We start from the raw sequence: 20408 nt of genomic DNA, 5'->3' as shown, positions 1-20408 counted from the left end.
CACGCGCACACGAGCGCTAGGCATATTTTTGGGTTTGTTTGCGGGGCGCTCGCCGCAAGGTCCGCGCTCAAGTGAGCGCTCTCGGGAGAGAAAGAGAGAGAGTGTTTTCTTGGTATTTTTAACTGCGGACAGGAAAAATTACGATTTACTAAAGAGCTTCGCTGTTAAAAAATAAAGGCGAGCGCTAAACAGCGCAATGCTGCCTCGCGACAAGGAGCCACATATTCACTTCAGTGTTCCTCCAACAATGACGATCTAATATCGCCCACAAATATAGCTTAAAACGGTAAAATCCGACCCGTGAAACATGCTCTCTGAGATGGATACTGCAGTAAAAAAAAAAAAATATATGGGAATTTTTTTTCCTACGTTTTCAATTGATCAGCTGTCGCCGTGCTTCCTGCAGTTGTATCTCGGCGTTAGAAAGTTCGTTTTCATCAAATTTTGTACGTTTAAGGTGGCGAAGCTGCACCTGCAGGCTACGAAGCGCGCGGTTCCGGATTGATCTTGACCACCTGAGGATCTTTAACGTGCGCCTAAATCTCGACAGACGGGCATTATCGCTTTTCTCCTCCATCAGAAAAGCAGCCACCGCGGCCGGGACTGAACCCGCGTCCTTGGGCTCAGCCGATTTTTTGCACACCGCCTACTGAACCACCGCGGTGGGTACAAAGTTCGTTTTAACGTAATCGTTAACTCAACGAACAGATTTTAGTTGCCCGACACTAAACCACCACCTTTTACTTGTAACTGTTCGTTTATAACTGTCGTCTTATAAAATATTTTGTTTCTTCCCACAATTCTCGGGCCATACACTTCACTACTGTTTGGCAAAAAAGAAAAATAAAGATGGCGCAAAATATTGCCTCAGCGCACAATCATGTAGGGGCACGTATAAGGTCATCCCCTTACAGAATTTTTTTCTCACGTACTTTCGATAAACATGTGCATATCTTGCAAGACACATCAGAGAGATCTCAAAGACGGTCACGTACTTGACTTAATTTCTTGAAGTAGCTCCGGATGACAGCGATGCGCCGGTACGAAATGCGTCTCCTGTGGAAGCGGCAGAGGGCGGGTGTTTCAACCACGGCCACAGCCTGTATCATTGCCTTCAGATGCATCGCTTCGTCGCCCAGGGCGATCCTCATCGCCCGATGTATCTACGATATCGGTCACAGTCGGATACACAGGTTGCACCGCGTCGTCGTTCATGTCTGCCGCCTACTGTCGCAATTCACTTGCACCTCCCTTATTTCCAGCCGTCCCAAAATATCCGGGGGCTGAGGAGTTCTTCTGACGCCGAACGATGCAGCCGCGGTAGAAACTTATCGCAATCGATTGTCCAGAGTCTTACGGTATCAACGTTCGTTCAATACTGGGCGGGGCATGTGGCCGGCTTGCTACGGTAGCTCCTGCGATGTCGTACCGGAAGAGCGGATTAAACGTCACTGTTATACGTGCACGTACATCGCGGTTTGACAGTGACGGGTGGACAATCGAACTGACTGACGACGCGAAATGTCTGCGAGCACCCGTCGTGTCTTTAATGAGCGCGCAAACGAACGTCTGCTCGTTGAAAGCACATGTGTAAGATAGCCGCTAGTGTTATCACGCTGTTCGAGAGTACGCCTGAACACCAACAGTTGTCTTTAGTGATGCTTGATGTTATAAAAAAAGCATTGAAATCTTAGCCTATCTTTTCCGGAATGTTGTGAATTCGCCGATTCAATGCAGGTCCTGAAGTGTCACCAGGCCATAAGCGACAACCGCAGACAAGAAGAGAAGTGTTTGATTTACTCAATACTAAACTATGCTGTCATTTAAAGTGTTTGACACCTGCAGCACTGTCGCAAGCACTGACCATCAGTCTGTCTTCAAACCTGCAATGTTCGTTTCCGATTGACCACTCACGTAACTATCCTCGAAGTGCGACCATTTAAACGTGCAGTTAGTTCACGCGGAAAGTCAGGATCTCTTGTTTTACGCGGGATTCGCGCATAACCAACACACCACGTTCACTTTTTTCCTTCGGTTCGGTGTTGCTGCGGGGCGCACACAACAGCGTACCATCGAATAGCACAGAGAGCGGCCAAGTTGGTCGTTTCACACTCGACGTCGGCGACGCCTGCGGTTCGTCTGATGATTCGCCGGTAGAAACTCACGTGCCCTTGGCAGTCATATCCGCCTTGCCGCGACTGGAGAAGCACGCGCCTTTGGCACGGTATCGGTCAGATCCTCCAGGTTCTCGTAGCCATCAACGTCGCCTGGCACATGCTTCGTTGGGGCGTTCTTTCACAACGTGCAGCACAAGCTCGTCGACTACACACACTCGTTCCTAGGGGCTTCGTACTTCGTAACCAAGCTTTGGCGTCAGCTCCAGCAGCGGGCGTCGAGAGCGCAAGGTCTTGTGCGCAAGCCGTCTCCCGTCACGTCGCGGAGCATATGTCTCGGCGGAGGCCACCACAGCGCGTAGACAATGCGCGAGCTTGGAGGCTGATCAAAAGGAAACTCACAAAAGAAGGCTGCCAAAGAGGAAGCAAGCATGAAGAATACGTTCCTCCTGGAGGGAACTACGCTGGCCCGAAGGAGACGACGGCGAGTTTCTTGTTCTCGGATGCTCCGTTTCGCCGGAGAAAGCAGTGACGTCACGAGGATTGTCCGGCAGCCACGCGGCCGACATGACGGCTCTCAGAGACAGAGCCCCTCACAGCTTCCTGCCCCCGACGAATGTATTCAGTTTCCTTCCCTCGCCGCGCGCACACGTTGGACCGCACACTCTCTCTCTCTCCCTCTCACACCGTTAATGAAGGTCTGAATCACAAATCGTCACGGCCACCAAAAGCGGCCGCTTATTATAAAGGCTACACAAAGTCATTGTCGCCGCGCCGAGACACCGCCCTTTACACAGCCCTATTCACGGAAGTTAATCGCTCAACCTGACGGCTGCGAAAGAACGCGACTCGCTGGTCCTGCGCCGGGCTTTCAACTGAAAATGTGCGGACACGCTCCCCGCCCTATGCGGGACATGAAGGCCCGATTCAAGATGCGGTCTGCATATGGTCAAGGCCGTTGCCTGCGGGCAAGAAGCCAAAAAAAGTGCGACCTACCGCTCTGAAAACCAGACAGGTCGCCTTTTGACGTAAAACCGATAGACTTCATTTATAAAAGCTTCATTTATAAAAAAGAAAATGTAACGGAAGGCAGGCCACGCAGAAACCGTTTCTGGTGTTAATCACCTGGGAAGCTGCATCATGATAAGGTTGTGACGCATGTGGAAGCGAACATGAAGGCGCGAAACCTGCTTGACCAGAGTTACGTAAGACGAGGAACCAGCGTGGAACCGACAGCGAGAGTGAAACACCTAACCTAAGCCACCTGGCGCGATGTCGTGTGCCTCCGGGCATTGGCTACATGTTTGTAAGTATTCATGAAAGCGACCTTTTTAAACTCTTTCGAAAGTGCGCCTACACGTGAGGTGGTGTCTGATTCTTTCGTAATGGCACACACGCGCGAGCACAGCCTCTGTCTTTCGTAAGTTCGTATTCTTGGATTTTTTAATAAGAAACTCTCTGGAAGCACCGTTTTAGCAACTGTGGTAACGAGCATATATGAATTTATGAGTTACAAATCATGGTAAAAAATAATTCAAAGAATTTAGCGGATTTCCACGCTGTCTCGAACAGTGCTGCTGTGTCCCGTTGGGATTATTTTTGGGCGCGTTATTTGAAGCAAAAAAAAAAAAAAAGGCCTACACATTCTTTAATTATTGCCTGTACATGTACGTAGTATACGTGTACAAAAATGTAAACGAATGCACGGAGGTCATAAATTTGGGAAGACGACTGTTGCAGCTCTCGCCAAACCAGCGGATTAAAATTTCTTCCTATTCTAATGGAAGACGCCGAGGCGACGCCTGCATCCAACGATGTCCGGCGTGTTAATATACCAGGCTTGGAGAGTTAATCGCCGATGGGACCACCGGGGCGAAGAAGGAGTGATTCCTGGAGAGGAGCGCGGCCCCTTATAGCGTCCTCGATAAACACGCACCGGTGTTGCCCCCAAAACCGGCGCGGTGCACAGTGCCCTACGACGGTGCGTACCGGCACGGAGCGTTGATCGAGGACAAACGGGGCGGTTCTACCCAGGCGCAATCTCTAATCGAAGAAATCAACTCATAAAAACGTTCACAAGTAACAATACAGCACTGTAATGAGACACAGCGCTATTTGAAAGTGGTATTTATTGAAGGCCAATGATTATATGTACGCACAACTTAAATCCGTCACACATGCGGAACAACGTACTGCCACCGCTTCCACTAAACAGCTACATACAAGCTGCTTCTAATCTTCGTTTGAGCCATAATGCGAGTGCCTGTTTTGTTCCGCCCTTCCGTTACAGCAAAACAAGTACGTCTTCATCGTCTAGGCACTCCGGTAACAGTTCATGATAATTCGATCGAACGAAACGAATGTCAATCCCCAACTTTCTGGCAATGCATGCAGCCGTCTTTGAAGTACACAAAGTTTGCGTCCTCATTTACAATCACTGGCCATTGTTACCGCCCGTTAGGAGACTGTCGCATCGTTGCCCGATGAATTCACAAGCACGCCATCCTTGTCAGCAACAATACACAGTTCCGTCCGCCTTGACACGAGTGCGGCGATGCGCCGTCGCTGCAGCAGACGGCGGAGGAAGCTCCTTCGCCTGCCTCGTCCGCGATGCATCTCGGGACTGCACGCCGGCGCACCGTCGACTCTCTCGGTGCGCGGCGGTGCAACCAAAAATTGCCCCGCGACGGTGCACCCCGGTTTATCGAGGACGGGCGGTGCACACCGGTGCGGTTTATCGAGGATGAAAAGGCGCACCGGTGTGCCCCGGTGTGCACCGGTGCGGTTAATCGAGGATGCTATTAGGTATGACAGTGGCGCGCGGAAGGGTGCAGAGAGCAAGCTTGCTCCTCGAGGGGGGCGCTACCTCTCATCTTTGTGTACACGCACGGGCTGCGCTCCTCAGAGAGGGGCTTTGTGAGATACCTAACGCATTGAAAGACTATCAGACGATGCAGCAGCCTGACCGCCGTCACCCTTGAGAAAGAAAGCTGGTTGTGAAACATCGGTTTCTCCGTTTATTGTACCATTGTTTGCGGTGTAATTATAGCTTTTCATTTGTAACCTACCACCCAGACAGATCGCAGCCAAGTGTTTACCTACATTGTATGTTGTGTGGGTCCTACTTATAACAAGTTTGGCCAGCACAATTACCCATTGGTTCCGCTGAATGATCATACTAATTTGCGACACCACAAGCATATGTATATGCACTTTTGCAGATGTTCTAAGGCCCCTCAAACCGCGGCGCGCAAAAAAAAAAAAAAAAAAGACACAGCTTGGAAAACGGCGGACCCTTTCCTTGGTATTTTCTGTGCTTGGAGTTGAAGGCGAGTGACATCGCGCTTTTGCCCGAACACGGGAGTGACTGGTATTTGTAAGAACAATTCACACATGATTTAGCAGAATTTAAGAGAGATAGAAGCTCCAGCTGTCTTCAAAAAGGCCCATTCTTCTTCGACGGCGACATTCTAGACTTCTCACGCGTGAGAAAAAAATTACACCATCTTCCCGTAGGGGAACCCTGAGTAGTATGCGAAGCACCCATGGGGTCGACTGAAGTTCCCATTAGTTTTCAGTTCGTCGTTTCCGTTGACGTTCAGCTTCGCGTGCCTTCGTTGTATCAGTAGCTTCTTGACGTAGTTTGAATGAGTGAAGGACATAAGGCGCGTTCGTAGCACATGCTCCCGTCTCGGTTTGTAGCGCAGTGGGAAGAGCGCCACGTACCTCCCGTTGCGGCCAGAGAGTCGCGGGATCGAAACCGGGTGCCGCCTAACTATTTCTTTTTATAGTGGACTGCGCTGACGTCAGCCCAAACGCTGACGGGGCTGAAGAGACGCGCATGCGCAGTTGAGGGCGGACGGCGGACAACGACAACAAGGAAGGCAGGGACACAGCCCTGAGCATGAGATGCTTCGCATCTAAAAGCTACCGACAACAGTATTTGCATGTTTGGTTTAGCGTCACAGCGCTGCCCACAGGAAACACTTCATAATATTTTCTGCATTTTCGGGGGCAACAGAATGTTTGTAAAGCTGCTTTTTTTGCGATAATAGACGTGTGCCTTTTATTTAAAGAAAATTACTTGCCAAATGCATCGTAACCACCGGCTGATTTCCTTAGCTGATGTGCATGCGTCAAAAAAAGAGCGAATTGACATTATAAAGTCTTGTCGTAAACAAAAAGGTCTAAAAAAGGATTTAATTAGTTGGTTGCATAACAGGTGTTTTCTGAACGAGGCGTTTACAGGAATAAAGAATTGCTCTATTTATACAAATAACTGGCAAAAATCGAACATGACATCAATACAAATGCGCAAGCACTGCAGTAGGTTGTTGTGCTCCATAACCCACGTTACGCGGAAGTATAGAATGGCTGTTTAAAACAAGTAAGCACCAGATAATTCATTTGCTGGAAAGTTTGCGCGCCGAAACGTCCATGCACCGAAACGTCCGTGCACCGAAATGTCCGTACAACCAAATGTCCGTACACCGAAACGTCCGTGCACCGAAATGTCCGTACACCCAAATGTCCGTACACCCAAATGTCCGTACACCGAAACGTCCGTGCACCCAAATGACCGTACACCGAAATGTCCCTGCACCGAAATGTCCGTACAACCAAAAGTCCGTACACCGAAATGTCCGTGCACCCAAATTTCCGTGCATCAAAATGTCCGCAAAATGCGCGCGCGCCTGCACCAAAATGTCCTAGACCCACACCAAAATGCTCACACTGCTACCAATACCCCAACATTGAACACACCCTTTGGACATGCCCAAACATACAAAGCACCCTGAGATCTTCCCTGCGACCAATTCCTGCCACAAAGTGCCCTTTTTACTGGGAGGCATGGTTCACACCCCCTAAAGAGCTTGAAGAGGTCTAATGGACCAGTGAACCACATTAAAAACACGCCAGAACTACAGACGGTCAGGTCTATACCCAGGATTATAATCCCTGTTACCCAACCGGAAAGCCGAGCAGTCCTTTGGACACAGATTTCATAATAAAGTCTCTCTCTCTCTCTCTCTCTCTCTCTCTCTCTCTCTCTCTCTGACAGAAACTTAAAGGTGCGCTTAACAGAAAACATGGCATCGCCTCCTAAAAAGTGTGATGAATGCAATAAAATATGCTGTCTGTAGAGTACTCTGAAGTGTTTGCGTCGGCTAATGTCAAGTGCCTTGTATTGAACGAGGATGTGTATAACGGGTAGGCCCTCCTCCCACCTGCCACAACGGGGTCTGTCCCGCTGTATTCCCCGGTCATCTTCAACGCTGCTTTAAACCAACTTAACTGTATTAACCTTACTCCAACCTATAAATTACATGATTTTCTCCATCTGTTTTGAGCTTTTTACGGCGTTGGCTGGTATTGGAGGGTATCGGCTGTTCGTACCCGCGCGAACATTATAATCTAGACTCGCCTGTAAAGGGTGCTACATGGCGAGCACAGTTGTGCTGCGGGGAAGGTAGGAAAACAAGGTTAACAGCGAGAAACACTACAACGGCCTTGGCGGGTAATTATATTGGCGCCTAATGATAATTGAATTCTTATTTGTGACCATTTATGCCCGAGGAGACAGTAGCTGTGGAGCAGGCTTGAGCGGAGTAATCGCATTAGTACGTTCGTGTGTCTGTCTGCCAATTTGTACGCTTGAATTCTGTTACGTTTCATTTTATCCTTCCCACCCCCCTTCCAACATCCTATGCGATTTCTTCGGCTTATAGGGTGTGAATAAATTAAATGAGATGAAATGAATTAAAATAAAATAAAATTACAGCGGGTCACTACTCTGAAGCAGAAAATCACGGCGGGGTAAATAATACTGTGGGTATCCTTGGAACGCGGATAGCTGTCATAGAAAATGCAGCTTGACTCTGGAATGAAAAATTCAATGCTATTCCACTATGTGAAGATGGGTGAACAGCGGAGCTGTTTGTGGGTTATTAGGTGGTCACAAAGTGTCTCTCAAACTGCAGCGGGACTGTCGCCACGTCCACGTCTTGCGTGTTCTGCCTCGCGGTATTCGGGGAGTTCGGGGTACCGACGGCCATCGGCCCGGTCGCCGTCGGTGGTCTCCTTCCGACGCGATCGCGGGAACTTATCCTGTTTATTCTTTGAGTAGGCTTCACTGTGCAACACGCAATGTAGGAAAGCTACCTGACAAAGGCCAAGCTTACACCGATTTTCTTAAAGTCGGCTTCACTTCTACACAGAAATGCATTGCTAAAAACTTATCTTTCCAGTGGCACAACACGCCGTCTTGTATAAAAATATGAAGCGCCGGATCTGAACAGGTGGCCGAAGGGAGAGGACGCGTAGATACGAGGAGGAGGGGCGCGGCTTTTCACAATCTACGCACATAAAAAAACGGGGGAGTTAGCCCATAACAGTTCCACTGTAACAATGTAGGGAGAACTACAAGATGAATCCGGAAGAAGACATGTGCCACCGGTCGCGGTGGCTCAGTATTTAGGGTGTTGTGCTGCTATGCCCAAGGACGCGGGTTCGACCTCGACCACGCCAGTCCTTTTTGTGGTAGACGCGAACAAAAAACGAAAACGCCTGTGTGTCGAGCTTTCGAAGCATATGTAAAAGTATAATACCTTGAAATTTTCAAGATGAGTGCCGGAAAAATGTGTACTGAAAGATGTGTGCCTGAAAAAAAAAAAGAGTAGAGTACAAAAAAAAAGAGAGAGAATATGCTCTCACACGAGTCCGCTCGCGGCTAGAAAGGGACACCAGAGGAACGCGACTTTAACAACCGCTTGGTGACCTTTGTATCTACTAGGCTGAAAAGTCCCGGCGCCACCGACCAGATTTATGCTGGTAACCCGGGCAAAGTACGAGCAGCAGGGGACCACGGTTTCCTGGAATGAGGTAACCACCATATGACGAAAGCAATGTCTGGCTCCTCTTCTTATGTTGGGTCACAAACTCCCTATGAATACCCTCTCCGTGAGGGCTTTAAGCTTTATTTCAAATGAATGAATGAATGAATGAATGAATGAATGAATGAATGAATGAATGAATGAATGAATGAATGGTGGGAAGCTGTCGAGTCTTCGGGGCGAAGGTGTCTCGTGCGGGGAGCACATTGAGGCAACTGCACGGCGCGCGAGCTCCCTGTCATCTCCATCACGAAGACGTTGTCTAGCTCGGCGAAAGGGTTGGCCAAGAGACCAAAATCGAAGCTTATTTTCTCTTTCTATGGAATTCGCAAGGCAGCCGAGACTGGTGTACATGCACACGCGCACTCACTCACTAAAGGCCGTCGTGGATAGGGATCGTGTTGATCCCTAATCTCGTGTTGAGTGACGCATCACTGACCTGAGTGAGCAGGGGGCTCTGGCCCCTCTCCGCAAGGTGTAGAAGGGCGCCACTTTGCTGCCTACTCATCGCCCATTGTCTTGCATGAGGTCCTGGGTGATCGCACTACACATTTCGCGACCCCCCTACCCGTAAGCAGTCCGCCATGATGATGATCTTGGTGACGATGCGTCGTGACTTAAGTGGGCACGTTTGTGCTTGAAGCCAGGCACACGTATTCTAAGAGTAGAGGTTGCAACGTCACGTTTCTCTCGCGCGACCAGAGCGCCACCAACGGTTGCTCCGCTCTTCGTTGCCGGCGACGTGCTTTCCGCCCGCTTGCGCTAAGTTTGTGACTTGACGCCATGGTTGGTTAGGCTGGGTATTGGAGCAGCCCTACATGGGACACAGTCTGTCTTGCGTTCTTCCTGCACGAAGTTCATGACGTCACCATCGGAGCTCAAGTGAAGACACGTGGCGTCATCATTGGTGTCCGCGATGGGAGTATATTGCAGATTTCCTTCACTAACAACCCCAGAAAGCTGCACCGCACACACCGCACACATAGGCACCCATTTCCACACCGGTGAATTGGGTAGATTGGGAGCGGCACTAAAGTATACCGCAATTACTCCTAAGTATACACAGCTGACTCATCTCATTCATAGCATTTTACAAATATCTCGGCAAGAAAACTTCCCGGAATTGCGGAAACAAGCTCCCAAGGTCCCTTGTTTTGGAACACCTGTACTTGTGTGAACGGTTGTTTTATTTGTTGAACGTAAACAAATTGACTTTCCAGTCTAAAATTACGCTGGCACAGATAATCTTGAAAGGACTGTTACAGCCTAACGGGAACAAGGAGGAAAAGAAAGACGACAGCACAGGCGCTACGCTGTGCTTTCCAATATTGCAATAAACACACCAGTCCGAAACAACCTTTCAGCAACTGACGCAGGATCGCGTTATACGCCTCGAGCGCTGCCTGTAGGGGCTAAGGCCCTTAATAGTAGGGGCGCCACTGAAATCCCCCTAGCGGCCCGTTTCGAAACCAGCCGCGGGAGTCTCCATCGCGCTCCTCACTGTCGCCACTGCTTTTGCGGCACGCTCACGACTGAGATTTACCGTTTGCCCCAGTTTTAGATTTACCGTTTGCCGTTTACCGTTTGGCGCTCTTTGCCCCAGCTGGCCTTGCGCCAAAAAACCCTACCATCATCATCATCAACGAGATTTACCGTTTGTGCGCGTTGGAACTTGGAAATTCATGTTTATGTGGAGCAGTCACTCTGTTCGCAAATGGGGTGTGTTTATGAGAGTGTAAATGTTTATGACGCGATCTTAGTGTGGTACATTCGGCCTCCATAAGCGCCAGGTGTGTTTCACAACCAGCGTCGCGGAACCGGCGTATTCATGGAGCTGTTTGTAGATACACTACCCTGAAATTTACTAACAGTGTCTCCGTAATAGCGTTTCCTCAGATGTTCATGCTACGGCTATACAGCACGATGTAAATCGGTTTTGTGCCCTTACATAATCTGGCGGAAGACTCATACCTGACAGCACGCCAATTACGTTTGCCAATATCATACCTCCTATATTGATCACCACCATTTACAAGCCAGAGTGTCTTAATTTCGCAAACACTCAACGAAAGTACGATGGATAATGCAGAATTATACTCCGGGATCGGCACACGACAAAGGGTCGTCTTGTCGTGAGGTGAGCGCCCGTAAACAGTCGTCTGATACATACTCGAATCCTCCCGAGCATGCAGCGCGGAGACGGGCTTAGAATACAATCCGCGTCCGCGACTAAACGCTTCTTCGAAACATCGTCATATGGCACAGGGAGCCGGAAAAAGCACAAACTGAAATCAGAGGGCCTTATCAGATACCACACTCTTCCAACCACACCTTTCATCGCTTGTGAACTGCCTACCCTGTATACTTATAAAAATGCGTCCGCCGAACGATCAGCCGTTCGTTGAAGTCGAAAAACAAAAGGAAAGTGAACGCGAGATTTCTCTGTGTGATTACTAAAACGTTCATTGCTTGATTTCGCTCCGCATTTGTACACAGCGTCCCCCTCCCCTCCCTCCGCCGATGTCTCGCGAAATAGCAGTGCATTTCGCGTCTAAGTTGGTCTGGTGAGTCTTACCTGGCGTTGGACGGACATCTTTAGCATATCAGAAGCTGCACTAGGTTTTTTCATTCCCTTTAGAGATATATTATGTTTCTTCCGGACTAGCACATCGTTTATTTTTCCGTAGTTTCATTAACTTTCCTTGGTTCTTGCTAAGGCGTGAGTGGGCACATATTCAACAAAGCATATTTTCGCATGGCTTATATTCTTATAAAAGGCATAAGTTATTGTCCGTGATTGTGTAATCACATCCCCGAAACATATTTTTCTTCGACGTATATATTCGAAAAAAAGCCGCATTCGTTGTCCGCGCTGCAAAACGAAACCAACCTCTCACTGTGCCAGTATCAGGCCTAAACGAGGCTACAGTAGAATTCACTTGTGCCTGACGTATTCGGAGGTGACATCGGTGATATGCTGCTGCCGTCACCTACGCCCGGAAGAGCGGCGACGAAGCGCGCAGAACCGCGTCCTCGGGTGGCTCTTGTTGGCGTTCGAGTACGCCACGAAGACGCAGCTGCTTTTTAAGTGATCTAAACGTACTCTTTGCTTATATACATCACCATAACAAGCTTTATAGGGCGCGCAAATGCGAAAAGAAGCGAAACAGAACCAAAACACCGCACGAGCTCCTATCAGCCACGCAGCGCAAATCCCGTAAACGCCACAGAGAAGCTGCGGCAGGCGGCGCAGCGATCGCGAAGCTCGAGGCGAAAGATCACATCAAGCCCAGCAAGCAGATACCTGCGGTCATTCAATTCCCCATGACAGCCAAACGATGCTGCAGTCGGGTGAGCGTCAATAGGAATAAACGTTTCTAAAATGTCGTGTTCTGGTAGTTGGCTTCGTGTATTCATACACGACACACCAAAACTACAAAAATTCGGCTAAAACGAGAGTTTTGAGGTCCGCGCTGAAGTAAAATGCACCGTGCGGCTGCCAGCGTTTTGTTTTATGTATTTTTATCCCGTCGTTCATTTTTACAAAATAATATCATGAGTGACTTCCGAATTTTCGTCTCTCGCTTTCATCTCCTCTTAACCTTTACTCTCACAAATCCCATAGATTCCTCGACATAACAAGTCCTGCGCGTTCACAACGCAACATTGTTGCATCTGTGGCGTCCACGCAATGATAAGCGAAAAAAAAGAAAACACCGGGCCATCTCCAGTGACGTGAAACCTGGGGAGGGGCGAAGCATGCAGTGCACAAGTTTACTCTTGGCGCCTTAATTGGCTTTTTTACCAATGACGATGAAACCGTTGGGGGTAGAGGTATAGAGCTTTGCTGTAAAAGCCTCTTGTCTTTGAAGCGCGAAGCTCTCTAGCGCGAGGGGTAAACGAGTTTCCGGGTGTTTTAGTGCCGTGACTACATAAAACGGCGATTACGACGACGACGACGACAGGAGACGCCAACAGCGACAGCGCGTAAGGGACTTCGCCCCTAAAAGAAGGCTATTACAGCCATGTCGTACGAGCGTCAATCGCGCATCATTTTCGTAGTGACGTGCGGCTGGCGGTACGCATGTGTCACGTGACAAATGCGCGTGGCAGAGGCCTTGTTTACGAGCTAAATGTACATATGTGCACCCACGTCACGAATAACCAGACGAAACGCATAACTGGGTTCCATATTTCGGCCCCTCGACAGAGTCTGGTGTGATCGGTTCGATGTCTTCTCTGTGTCTCCACGCGCAGGCAGCCTTGCGTGACGACGGAGCCCGGTTGCGTCATGTGGAACGCATGGCAAATTGTATCCACATTGCTTGAGGGCTTGGGCGCGTGCAGTGCGTAGCAACAATGCAAATTGGGGTAGCTGAACTGTAGGTCCGCTGTGAATGTACAGCCTTACAATGCTGCGCACATGCATGTGAGGCCTGACCTCTTCCTCAACAAGGTGAAACCAGAGTCCTATTCTTTCGAAGTACTCTGGTGAAACTTTTGGGAAGTAAATGTTTACTCCGAACAAGCGTCGCGTGTGAGGAAGAATGCAAAGGTATTTAATTAGTGTTAAAATAGATTTTAGAGCGCCATACAAACGCTACCCGCGTTTCTTGTCATCAATCTGGTGTTCCTTGTCACACTATAGCGAGTTCTAAGAAAAAACAGCGCAGGAAAGGCAGGAAAGTTAACTTGGGGGAGGACGAGGAAAAAAGTTTTTTTATCCCATCCGTTGTGATTGCGGTCATTTCGGACCAGTGAGGGGCGTCCTCAGTCCAGGACTCCCTGGTCGTAGCCGGCCAGCCGTGCCCTATTCACCAGCCGAAGCTGGGAGCAGGAGTCGAAGGTGGTCAGCGCCGCCGCCCACTGTGAAGGGGTAGGGTTGGGATTGGGAGGGAGATCTGGGGTGTTCGGTCATGCCCACACTATGTGGTACCGTGTTCCTGATGCGGGACAGAAGATGCACTGAGGTGAGTATGGGGTGGGGAATACCTTGTGCCAGAGCGTGTAGTGGGGGAGGTGTTTGTTTGGAGCATTCGAAGTATGAATGCTTGCTCTTTGGTGAGTTGCTTATGTGGGGGAGGAAACTGGTTGGTGGCCTGGTCGGTAGTGAGAGAGGATGTCGTTCTATGTCAGTAGGGGTTAGGGTGTGTAGTGTGTGGGGGTGGTCGCCATTCATGGGGTTGTGGCTGTCCGCAATGGCCCGTGGAGTCCTAAAAGTTTCGTAATTGCACTATCACGATCCCACGACTGACGGGGTCAATTTACACGCATGTTTTTGGCATGGAAGATTAGTGCAAAATGATCTTCATTCCTGCATAAGCCATCTCTTTCGCCGACTTGTGGCGTCGGCTGGGATGACACGAAGCATCCTTTAAGAAACGTTTCGGGAACCTCACATACACACGCGCGCGTGTTACCAATCTCTGCCGCAATCATTTCAACGGTTACCTGAAGTCCAAAGGCGAGAAATTGACCGCAAGCCCCTTGTGACGATTCAATAAAAAAAAACGTTTAACAACCAATTATTTCCCTTACTCGTATCAACGCGTTCGTTTCGATGACCTCAATCAATGCTCCGTCAGGTAAGTGAAACATTCTTTTTCAGGGTGAAATCTATCCCTTATTTTTTTTTTGCTAGTTGTTTATCACTCCTGGAATTCATTTACCATCCATTTTTACCTGACGATTATTCTGCGAATACTATTCAAATAACGTTCGAATATCTTGTGAATGTTCGAAGAATAGCGAGCGTCCGATGCGATCCTATTCGGAACTCCACCTAAAACTCTTCTTTTCTCTTTTCCTTAGAGGACCAGTGGCTGCTGCGCAGATTGCCGTCTGCCTCCCAGATGGAGAAACTGCCCATCACGCATTAGCAAGCGCACGTGGTTTTTTGTAAGCGCCGCCGGGCTTTAGGAGGAAGCCAGGTGGCAGAGTAATGACAACAATAATAACAGTGAATCACGGCCTCTTGAAGCTCGCACGCACGTCCCGCGCCGTGCTTTCTAACACGTCGTGGCGAGAATGGAGGCAAGGTCATCGTCGCGTGGTCTCCACAGGGAAATCTCATTGTGCGAGTTTCACCGGGCGTGCATGCATGCGGGCGAACAATGGGGGTGTGCAAGCGTGTGAAAACCCCGTCCTCTTACGGCTCGCTCGTTGTCAAGGGCACGATGATTATGTTTTGATCAAGTGCGAATGTGTAAGTAGTGTTTAGTTAAGTCAGTAATGTAATTATTAAGGCGGACTTATGAGCAAGTTGGTTCTCCGTTCCATACGCGTAAAGCGCGAAATGTTTGACAGGATATGACGGCGGAAGGACGACACGGATAAGCGCGTTTCCTTTCACCGCATCTTACCAAAACTCTCGCACATTGCAAGCCACTTTTGAAGTAACAGTTCGCGCGATGTGGGGTTGGTTTGCTGTGGTGTGAGGTAGCTTTATACCAGGGATTGTAGTGCTTTTTAATGCGTAGCATACTTTGCCGAGTACCCCCACAGCCAGGAGGACCATGTAACGCCCTGAATTTCCACAAAAATGAAGATCTGGCGGAAGTAACACTTTTATTCGTTATAATAGCGTAAATATAGAACTTTGCCTGAGAGAATATTGAAAAACCAAGAAATAAAAAGAATAGAAAAAAAATTCACAAAAATGACTTGGCAAAATCATAAATATCCAAATTATACATCGCCCCTCATAACCGAATAATAAACGAAGAAAAGGCCGCGAAAGAACGTTCAAAATATGAATAAAAATGAGTGAAAATGGTAAACCGTGTAACGCCTTGCATTTCCACAAAAATGCAGATTTGGCAGAAGTAATACTTCTATTCGTTATAATAGCGTAAATAGAGATGATTGCGCAGACACAATTCTTAAAAACTAAAGCAAAGAAGAATAGAAAAAAATAAAATTTTCGCCAAAAATGATCTGAGAAAATAAAAAAAAAAGCATCCTATACATTTCCTCCAAAAAACTGAAGAATACACAAAAAGGTCCACAAAAGAACGTTCGAAATAGTGATACAAAATAGCTAAACGGACCAACTTTGCAGCATACCTTACATCTTCAAAAAAAAACATAATTAGCAAAGTAAAGACACTTCATCTCTGTAATGGCATAAATTTACATCATTGACGAAAAGAAACAAAAGAAAAAAAAACAATCCGACGTCTTTCGCTACTCATTGCCACAATTTTGGCTGTAAAAAACTAACACTCTAGAGAAGTGGCATAAGAATACTACGCATTAGTAGACAATTCTCTGGATTTCTGGACATTTTTTTAACAACACATCAATTATGAATAATTCATGGTGGTGTGGTTCACATGAGCCTATATTTTTATTTGAGTTAGGTGCTTTTTATACAACTGAAACCGGCTGAAACTCCTCACGTATAGGATGCTGCTGTTAGTCGATTAATACTTAAAATATTTTTCACAGATAATTCATTGAACGGGAGAGAATTTATGGAGCCTTGAAAACTCTTATTTAGAGACTGAATTTCCACGCTTAACAGCTGACCTTTGTATTGGTCGTGGCGCTCAGCTATTTATTCACTCGTTCAAAAAAATCATTTTATCTTTACTGACTCCTGAATTGTCTGAAATGTAAAAATGGGTTGAGATAGTTCAGGCCATCTTCGGTGATTTTTATAAACTGCATTGATAAAAATTCGGAATTCACCATTTTAATCCGTGGTGCAAGCTTTCTGAAACACAGCGTATGCGTTCTTCACTCTTCACGTCTGTAAATGAAGTTTCGGGCACTCGACGCGGAATGCTGCCCATAGCCCTGGGGCCGTCGCAGTATATATATATATATATATATATATATATATATATATATATATATATATATATATATATATATATATATGTGTGTGTGTGTGTGTGTGTGTGTGTGTGTGTGTGTGTGTGTGTGTGTGTGTGTGTGTGTGTGTGTGTGTAGGAGCTGTCGTACACCATGGCATGCATCGCAAATTGAGGCGTTTCTTTTTATTTTTTATTTTTTGAAATGACCCAGTTCCAGAAACCAAAACTAAGTCAGATAAATCTGCAGGGATTAGAAAAACTCGGCAACTTTCCCGTAAAAAATGGGTGGGAAGAAAATAGCTGAGATAACGCCCTGAAAATGCGTACGCAGATCGTAGTTCGTATCGAACATGGGCCAGATCCTGCCGTTTCACGAATCAAAATGAGCTAAATCCATTTGACCAATGGGCGTTTGCTTTTGGCTTGACTGTTCTGACTGCTTTGTGGGTGTTCTCGGAAGCTTTTTTTGTTGTTGTTTTGGGAGCTGGCTTATCATGAATGCGGGCGGCAATTAGGAGATCAGCGAAAGTCTGTCCCCTGATGTCAACGACGAAGTGAACGGATGAAGAAGTGAACAAAACGAAACTGAGAGATGTGAAATAATGATTTCATTTCGTCTCATCCTACCCTACGAAATAACTCTGGTTATATTTATTATTTCACTCCCGCATTTACCATTTTAGTACTTAACTAAATATCCGCCTCTTACAAGCCCTGGCAAATCTCTCTCTCTCTCTCCCCCCCCCCCCCCTTTCTGAGAGTACGAACCAATTAGTCAGGGTGAGGAATAAGATATCAGCAGCCTCCTTGTGAAGCGTTTTGGAAATTCATGGCAAAAGAATGGCGAACTTGCTTAATCGTGAGTGCCTTCAAGCGAGCACAAGAAAATTATCCTGTGGTAGAATTTGAAAAGAGCTGCTAATGGCGCCAAGAGGACTCGCCTGCTCTCCATGTATAGTTCTACTGTTCTTGAAGCCCCGTTGCATATTTTTAATGCCTTTTCCACCAAAACTCAATCACACCACGCTTGAAAGTCAGTTTGAATAAAGTGTTCATAAGAAAACCGCATCAACTTGAGTGTTTCAATTCAATATGAGACAAATCCAAGATAATCTCCCCAATATTGCTCATATTCACAGCATAATTTTTAACTACATGTGGTCATGAACTTTCCCTCGCTGAAATGTAAAATATATCATATAATAGCTTTGACGTCGTTGCATTTAGGCCCGGTAACAAACTTCCGCTTGTTTGTCAAATTCGCGTTAGGTGGATCTGGCTCATTTCTAAGAAACACGCCTCAATTGTGTTTGCTGCTACGTTGCGCGTGTTGTGCGATGTCCTGTTTTTGTTCCCACTCACGCGTTTCCTTTTCTTACGCTAGCTCTCTCTTAAATTGGCTACGATCACTCCGTCGACACCACCGGATGTCGGGGACGACGTCCTTTCATAGTTCTTCGACATGGTAAAAAGCGTGACGAGACGGAGACGCACACAAGAAGAGACAGTTACACGGGGCGAGCGCTAGCAACTGTCTCTTCTTGTAACTGTCTCTGTAACTGTCTTCTTGTGTCCCCGTCTTGTCGCGCTTTTTTACCATGTCGAAGGAGTATCAGCATCACCAACTGGCCCAAATTTCTGCGTTGAATAGTCCTTTGAAGCTTGTATAAAGGGTTTGGAACTCTCCTGGGCAACGCTTAAGTATAGAGCTTAGGCGAACAAATCTGGTGTTGTTGCGGTTCAGACAGAAGGCACTTGAAGGGTGCTAGAGCAGGAAATCGCCCTTGAAGTGCAACGTCCTTTACTCAACGGCGGATCCGGTGAGGCAGAGCTAGGCTGATCGGCTTTCCCAAGGACCTTCGAACTTAGCCCACCAGGTTTACGGCTGAATGAAGTCCATCCCTCCAATGAGACGTCTGGATTCGTCTCACAGCAGAAATTTTGCCAGAAATTTTGTTCGGGGGGGAGGGGGGAAGGGGGGGGGTGCTGAGATTGCAGCTTGACCTCCTCCATATGATTTTTCAAGGGATTAAAAATAGGAATAATAAATACATAACTAATAAATGATAATATACATAAAAGTTAACTGAAAATACTCACTATTAACTATCAAGAACAAGAACAACAAAATATTTTATCAAAAAATTTATCCGTACGCTCCGAGAATTGTGTCAGAATTGCTATCGCTGCTTGCAATTTTCTATTTTCTCTACATAAGAAGAAATGGTTAAGAATATGCAAATTTAGAACAAATATAACCTTATTTGCTCAACAAATATGGAAGCCAGGAACTGATTCATATAAAACTAAAAGCACGAAACAAACAACTAGTGGGTGGACAAGCTTGGATTTGTGTTGAAAAAAAGTCGCCATGTTTCTCTGCATGACGTGCAATGCAAGTGGATTTCCTAGAGAGGTTTCATGTGGATTTCCTAGAGATAATCCACCAGAACGTTCGTGCTGAAGATGATTGAGATTTTGGTTATTGCTCTGATTGTGCTGCACTGCAAAGTAACCGAACTTGCTGACCGCTGTCCGGTGACAGCATTTCGCTGTGTTGTTCCTCTCTTTGCAAGGTCCCATCCCATCTCACGGAGCGCGCTCGCCGGCGTATTTGCTCTGCTCACGTGTCTTAAATGAATTCAGTTGCTGAATTCATAGAATTAATATTGCTGACTGGCAAAATTGACGCTTATAAAACTAAAAAAAAGGAATAATCGTGGCATGTTGGACAATAAACCGGAATGCCGGCAACCGGTCCACTGTCTAAAAAACCGGTCGGGCCGGTACAAAACCGGGCAGATGGCAACCGTACTCCGAGGTAGGTGCGAGGAAACCAGCACTTTCGAACGCGCTTCTCTCGTTCAAAAAGGCTCGTAAATTATGCCTACGCATCCTAGACTTTAATCTGATAACGTTATTGGACAATGTTTCCCATCAGTGTACCTTTAAAGTCTATGAAAACCACTTCGATCTGTGTAGTGAAATTCTGGGTGATCGATTTACGGCACATTCGAGCAAGTCGCGCTACGAAAAAATGGTCGCATGGATGATACCCTAGTATCCCCTACGCACTTCACTGACACGAAATTTCAAAGTTGAGATAACTGTGTAAATAGCTTACTTTGTATGCGGAGATATCTTCCAGTAAGTTTCAACCCGAACCGTTCAGTATAACCGCATTCAAAATCAATTTTAATCAAATTTGCACGCACGAGAAAGCTCAGAACGCATACCCTGTCAAGATCGCCCATCAGCATGACGCCATCTACTCCCATGGCCCCAAATTGACGACGTCACGGCTTCCGTGACGCAGCCAATGCACTGTGGGTTTCCTTCCTCCGTGGTTGTAGCTGTCGGTGCGCGCGGAACTCCCTTGGCCGCTGCGCTTTGTGCGTCGTTACGAAGCTCATCGCTGGATTTTGCTGCAGTCTGCTCTGGCGCTCAGTTGTGCCTGAAGTTGTGCCACTGCAATGCCGAAATACTGCGCGGTGAGCTCTTGCCGCACGAAATCGAAGCAAGGCATACCTCTTCACCGCTTTCCTCGCGACTTGTAACTTATACTGGGGTGGACTGAGTTC

The 20408-nt window shown here is 47.3% G+C and overlaps 1 protein-coding gene across 2 annotated transcripts in view; it reads right to left on the bottom strand.

Annotated features, from left to right (window-relative positions):
• LOC144151317 (GRAM domain-containing protein 4-like) overlaps nucleotides 1-20408 on the bottom strand; it is a 97933-nt gene that overhangs the window by 40588 nt on the left and 36937 nt on the right. Inside the window, exon 1 of one of the 2 annotated variants that reach the window (XM_077682324.1) lies at nucleotides 996-2738. The exons of the other annotated variant lie outside the window; for it this stretch is intronic. Within the exon in view, the coding sequence (XP_077538450.1) occupies nucleotides 996-1151 (156 nt within the window). The 5' untranslated portion in view covers nucleotides 1152-2738. Of the gene's footprint in view, nucleotides 1-995; nucleotides 2739-20408 lie in introns of those variants that run through there. 2 annotated transcript variants of the gene reach the window in all.

Source organism: Haemaphysalis longicornis, unplaced genomic scaffold (assembly GCF_048455015.1).
Source record: "Haemaphysalis longicornis isolate Haplotype H1 unplaced genomic scaffold, Haemaphysalis longicornis Haplotype H1 scaffold_9, whole genome shotgun sequence".
NCBI lineage: Eukaryota > Metazoa > Arthropoda > Arachnida > Ixodida > Ixodidae > Haemaphysalis > Haemaphysalis longicornis.
This window is presented reverse-complemented; position numbering and strand designations above follow the sequence as displayed.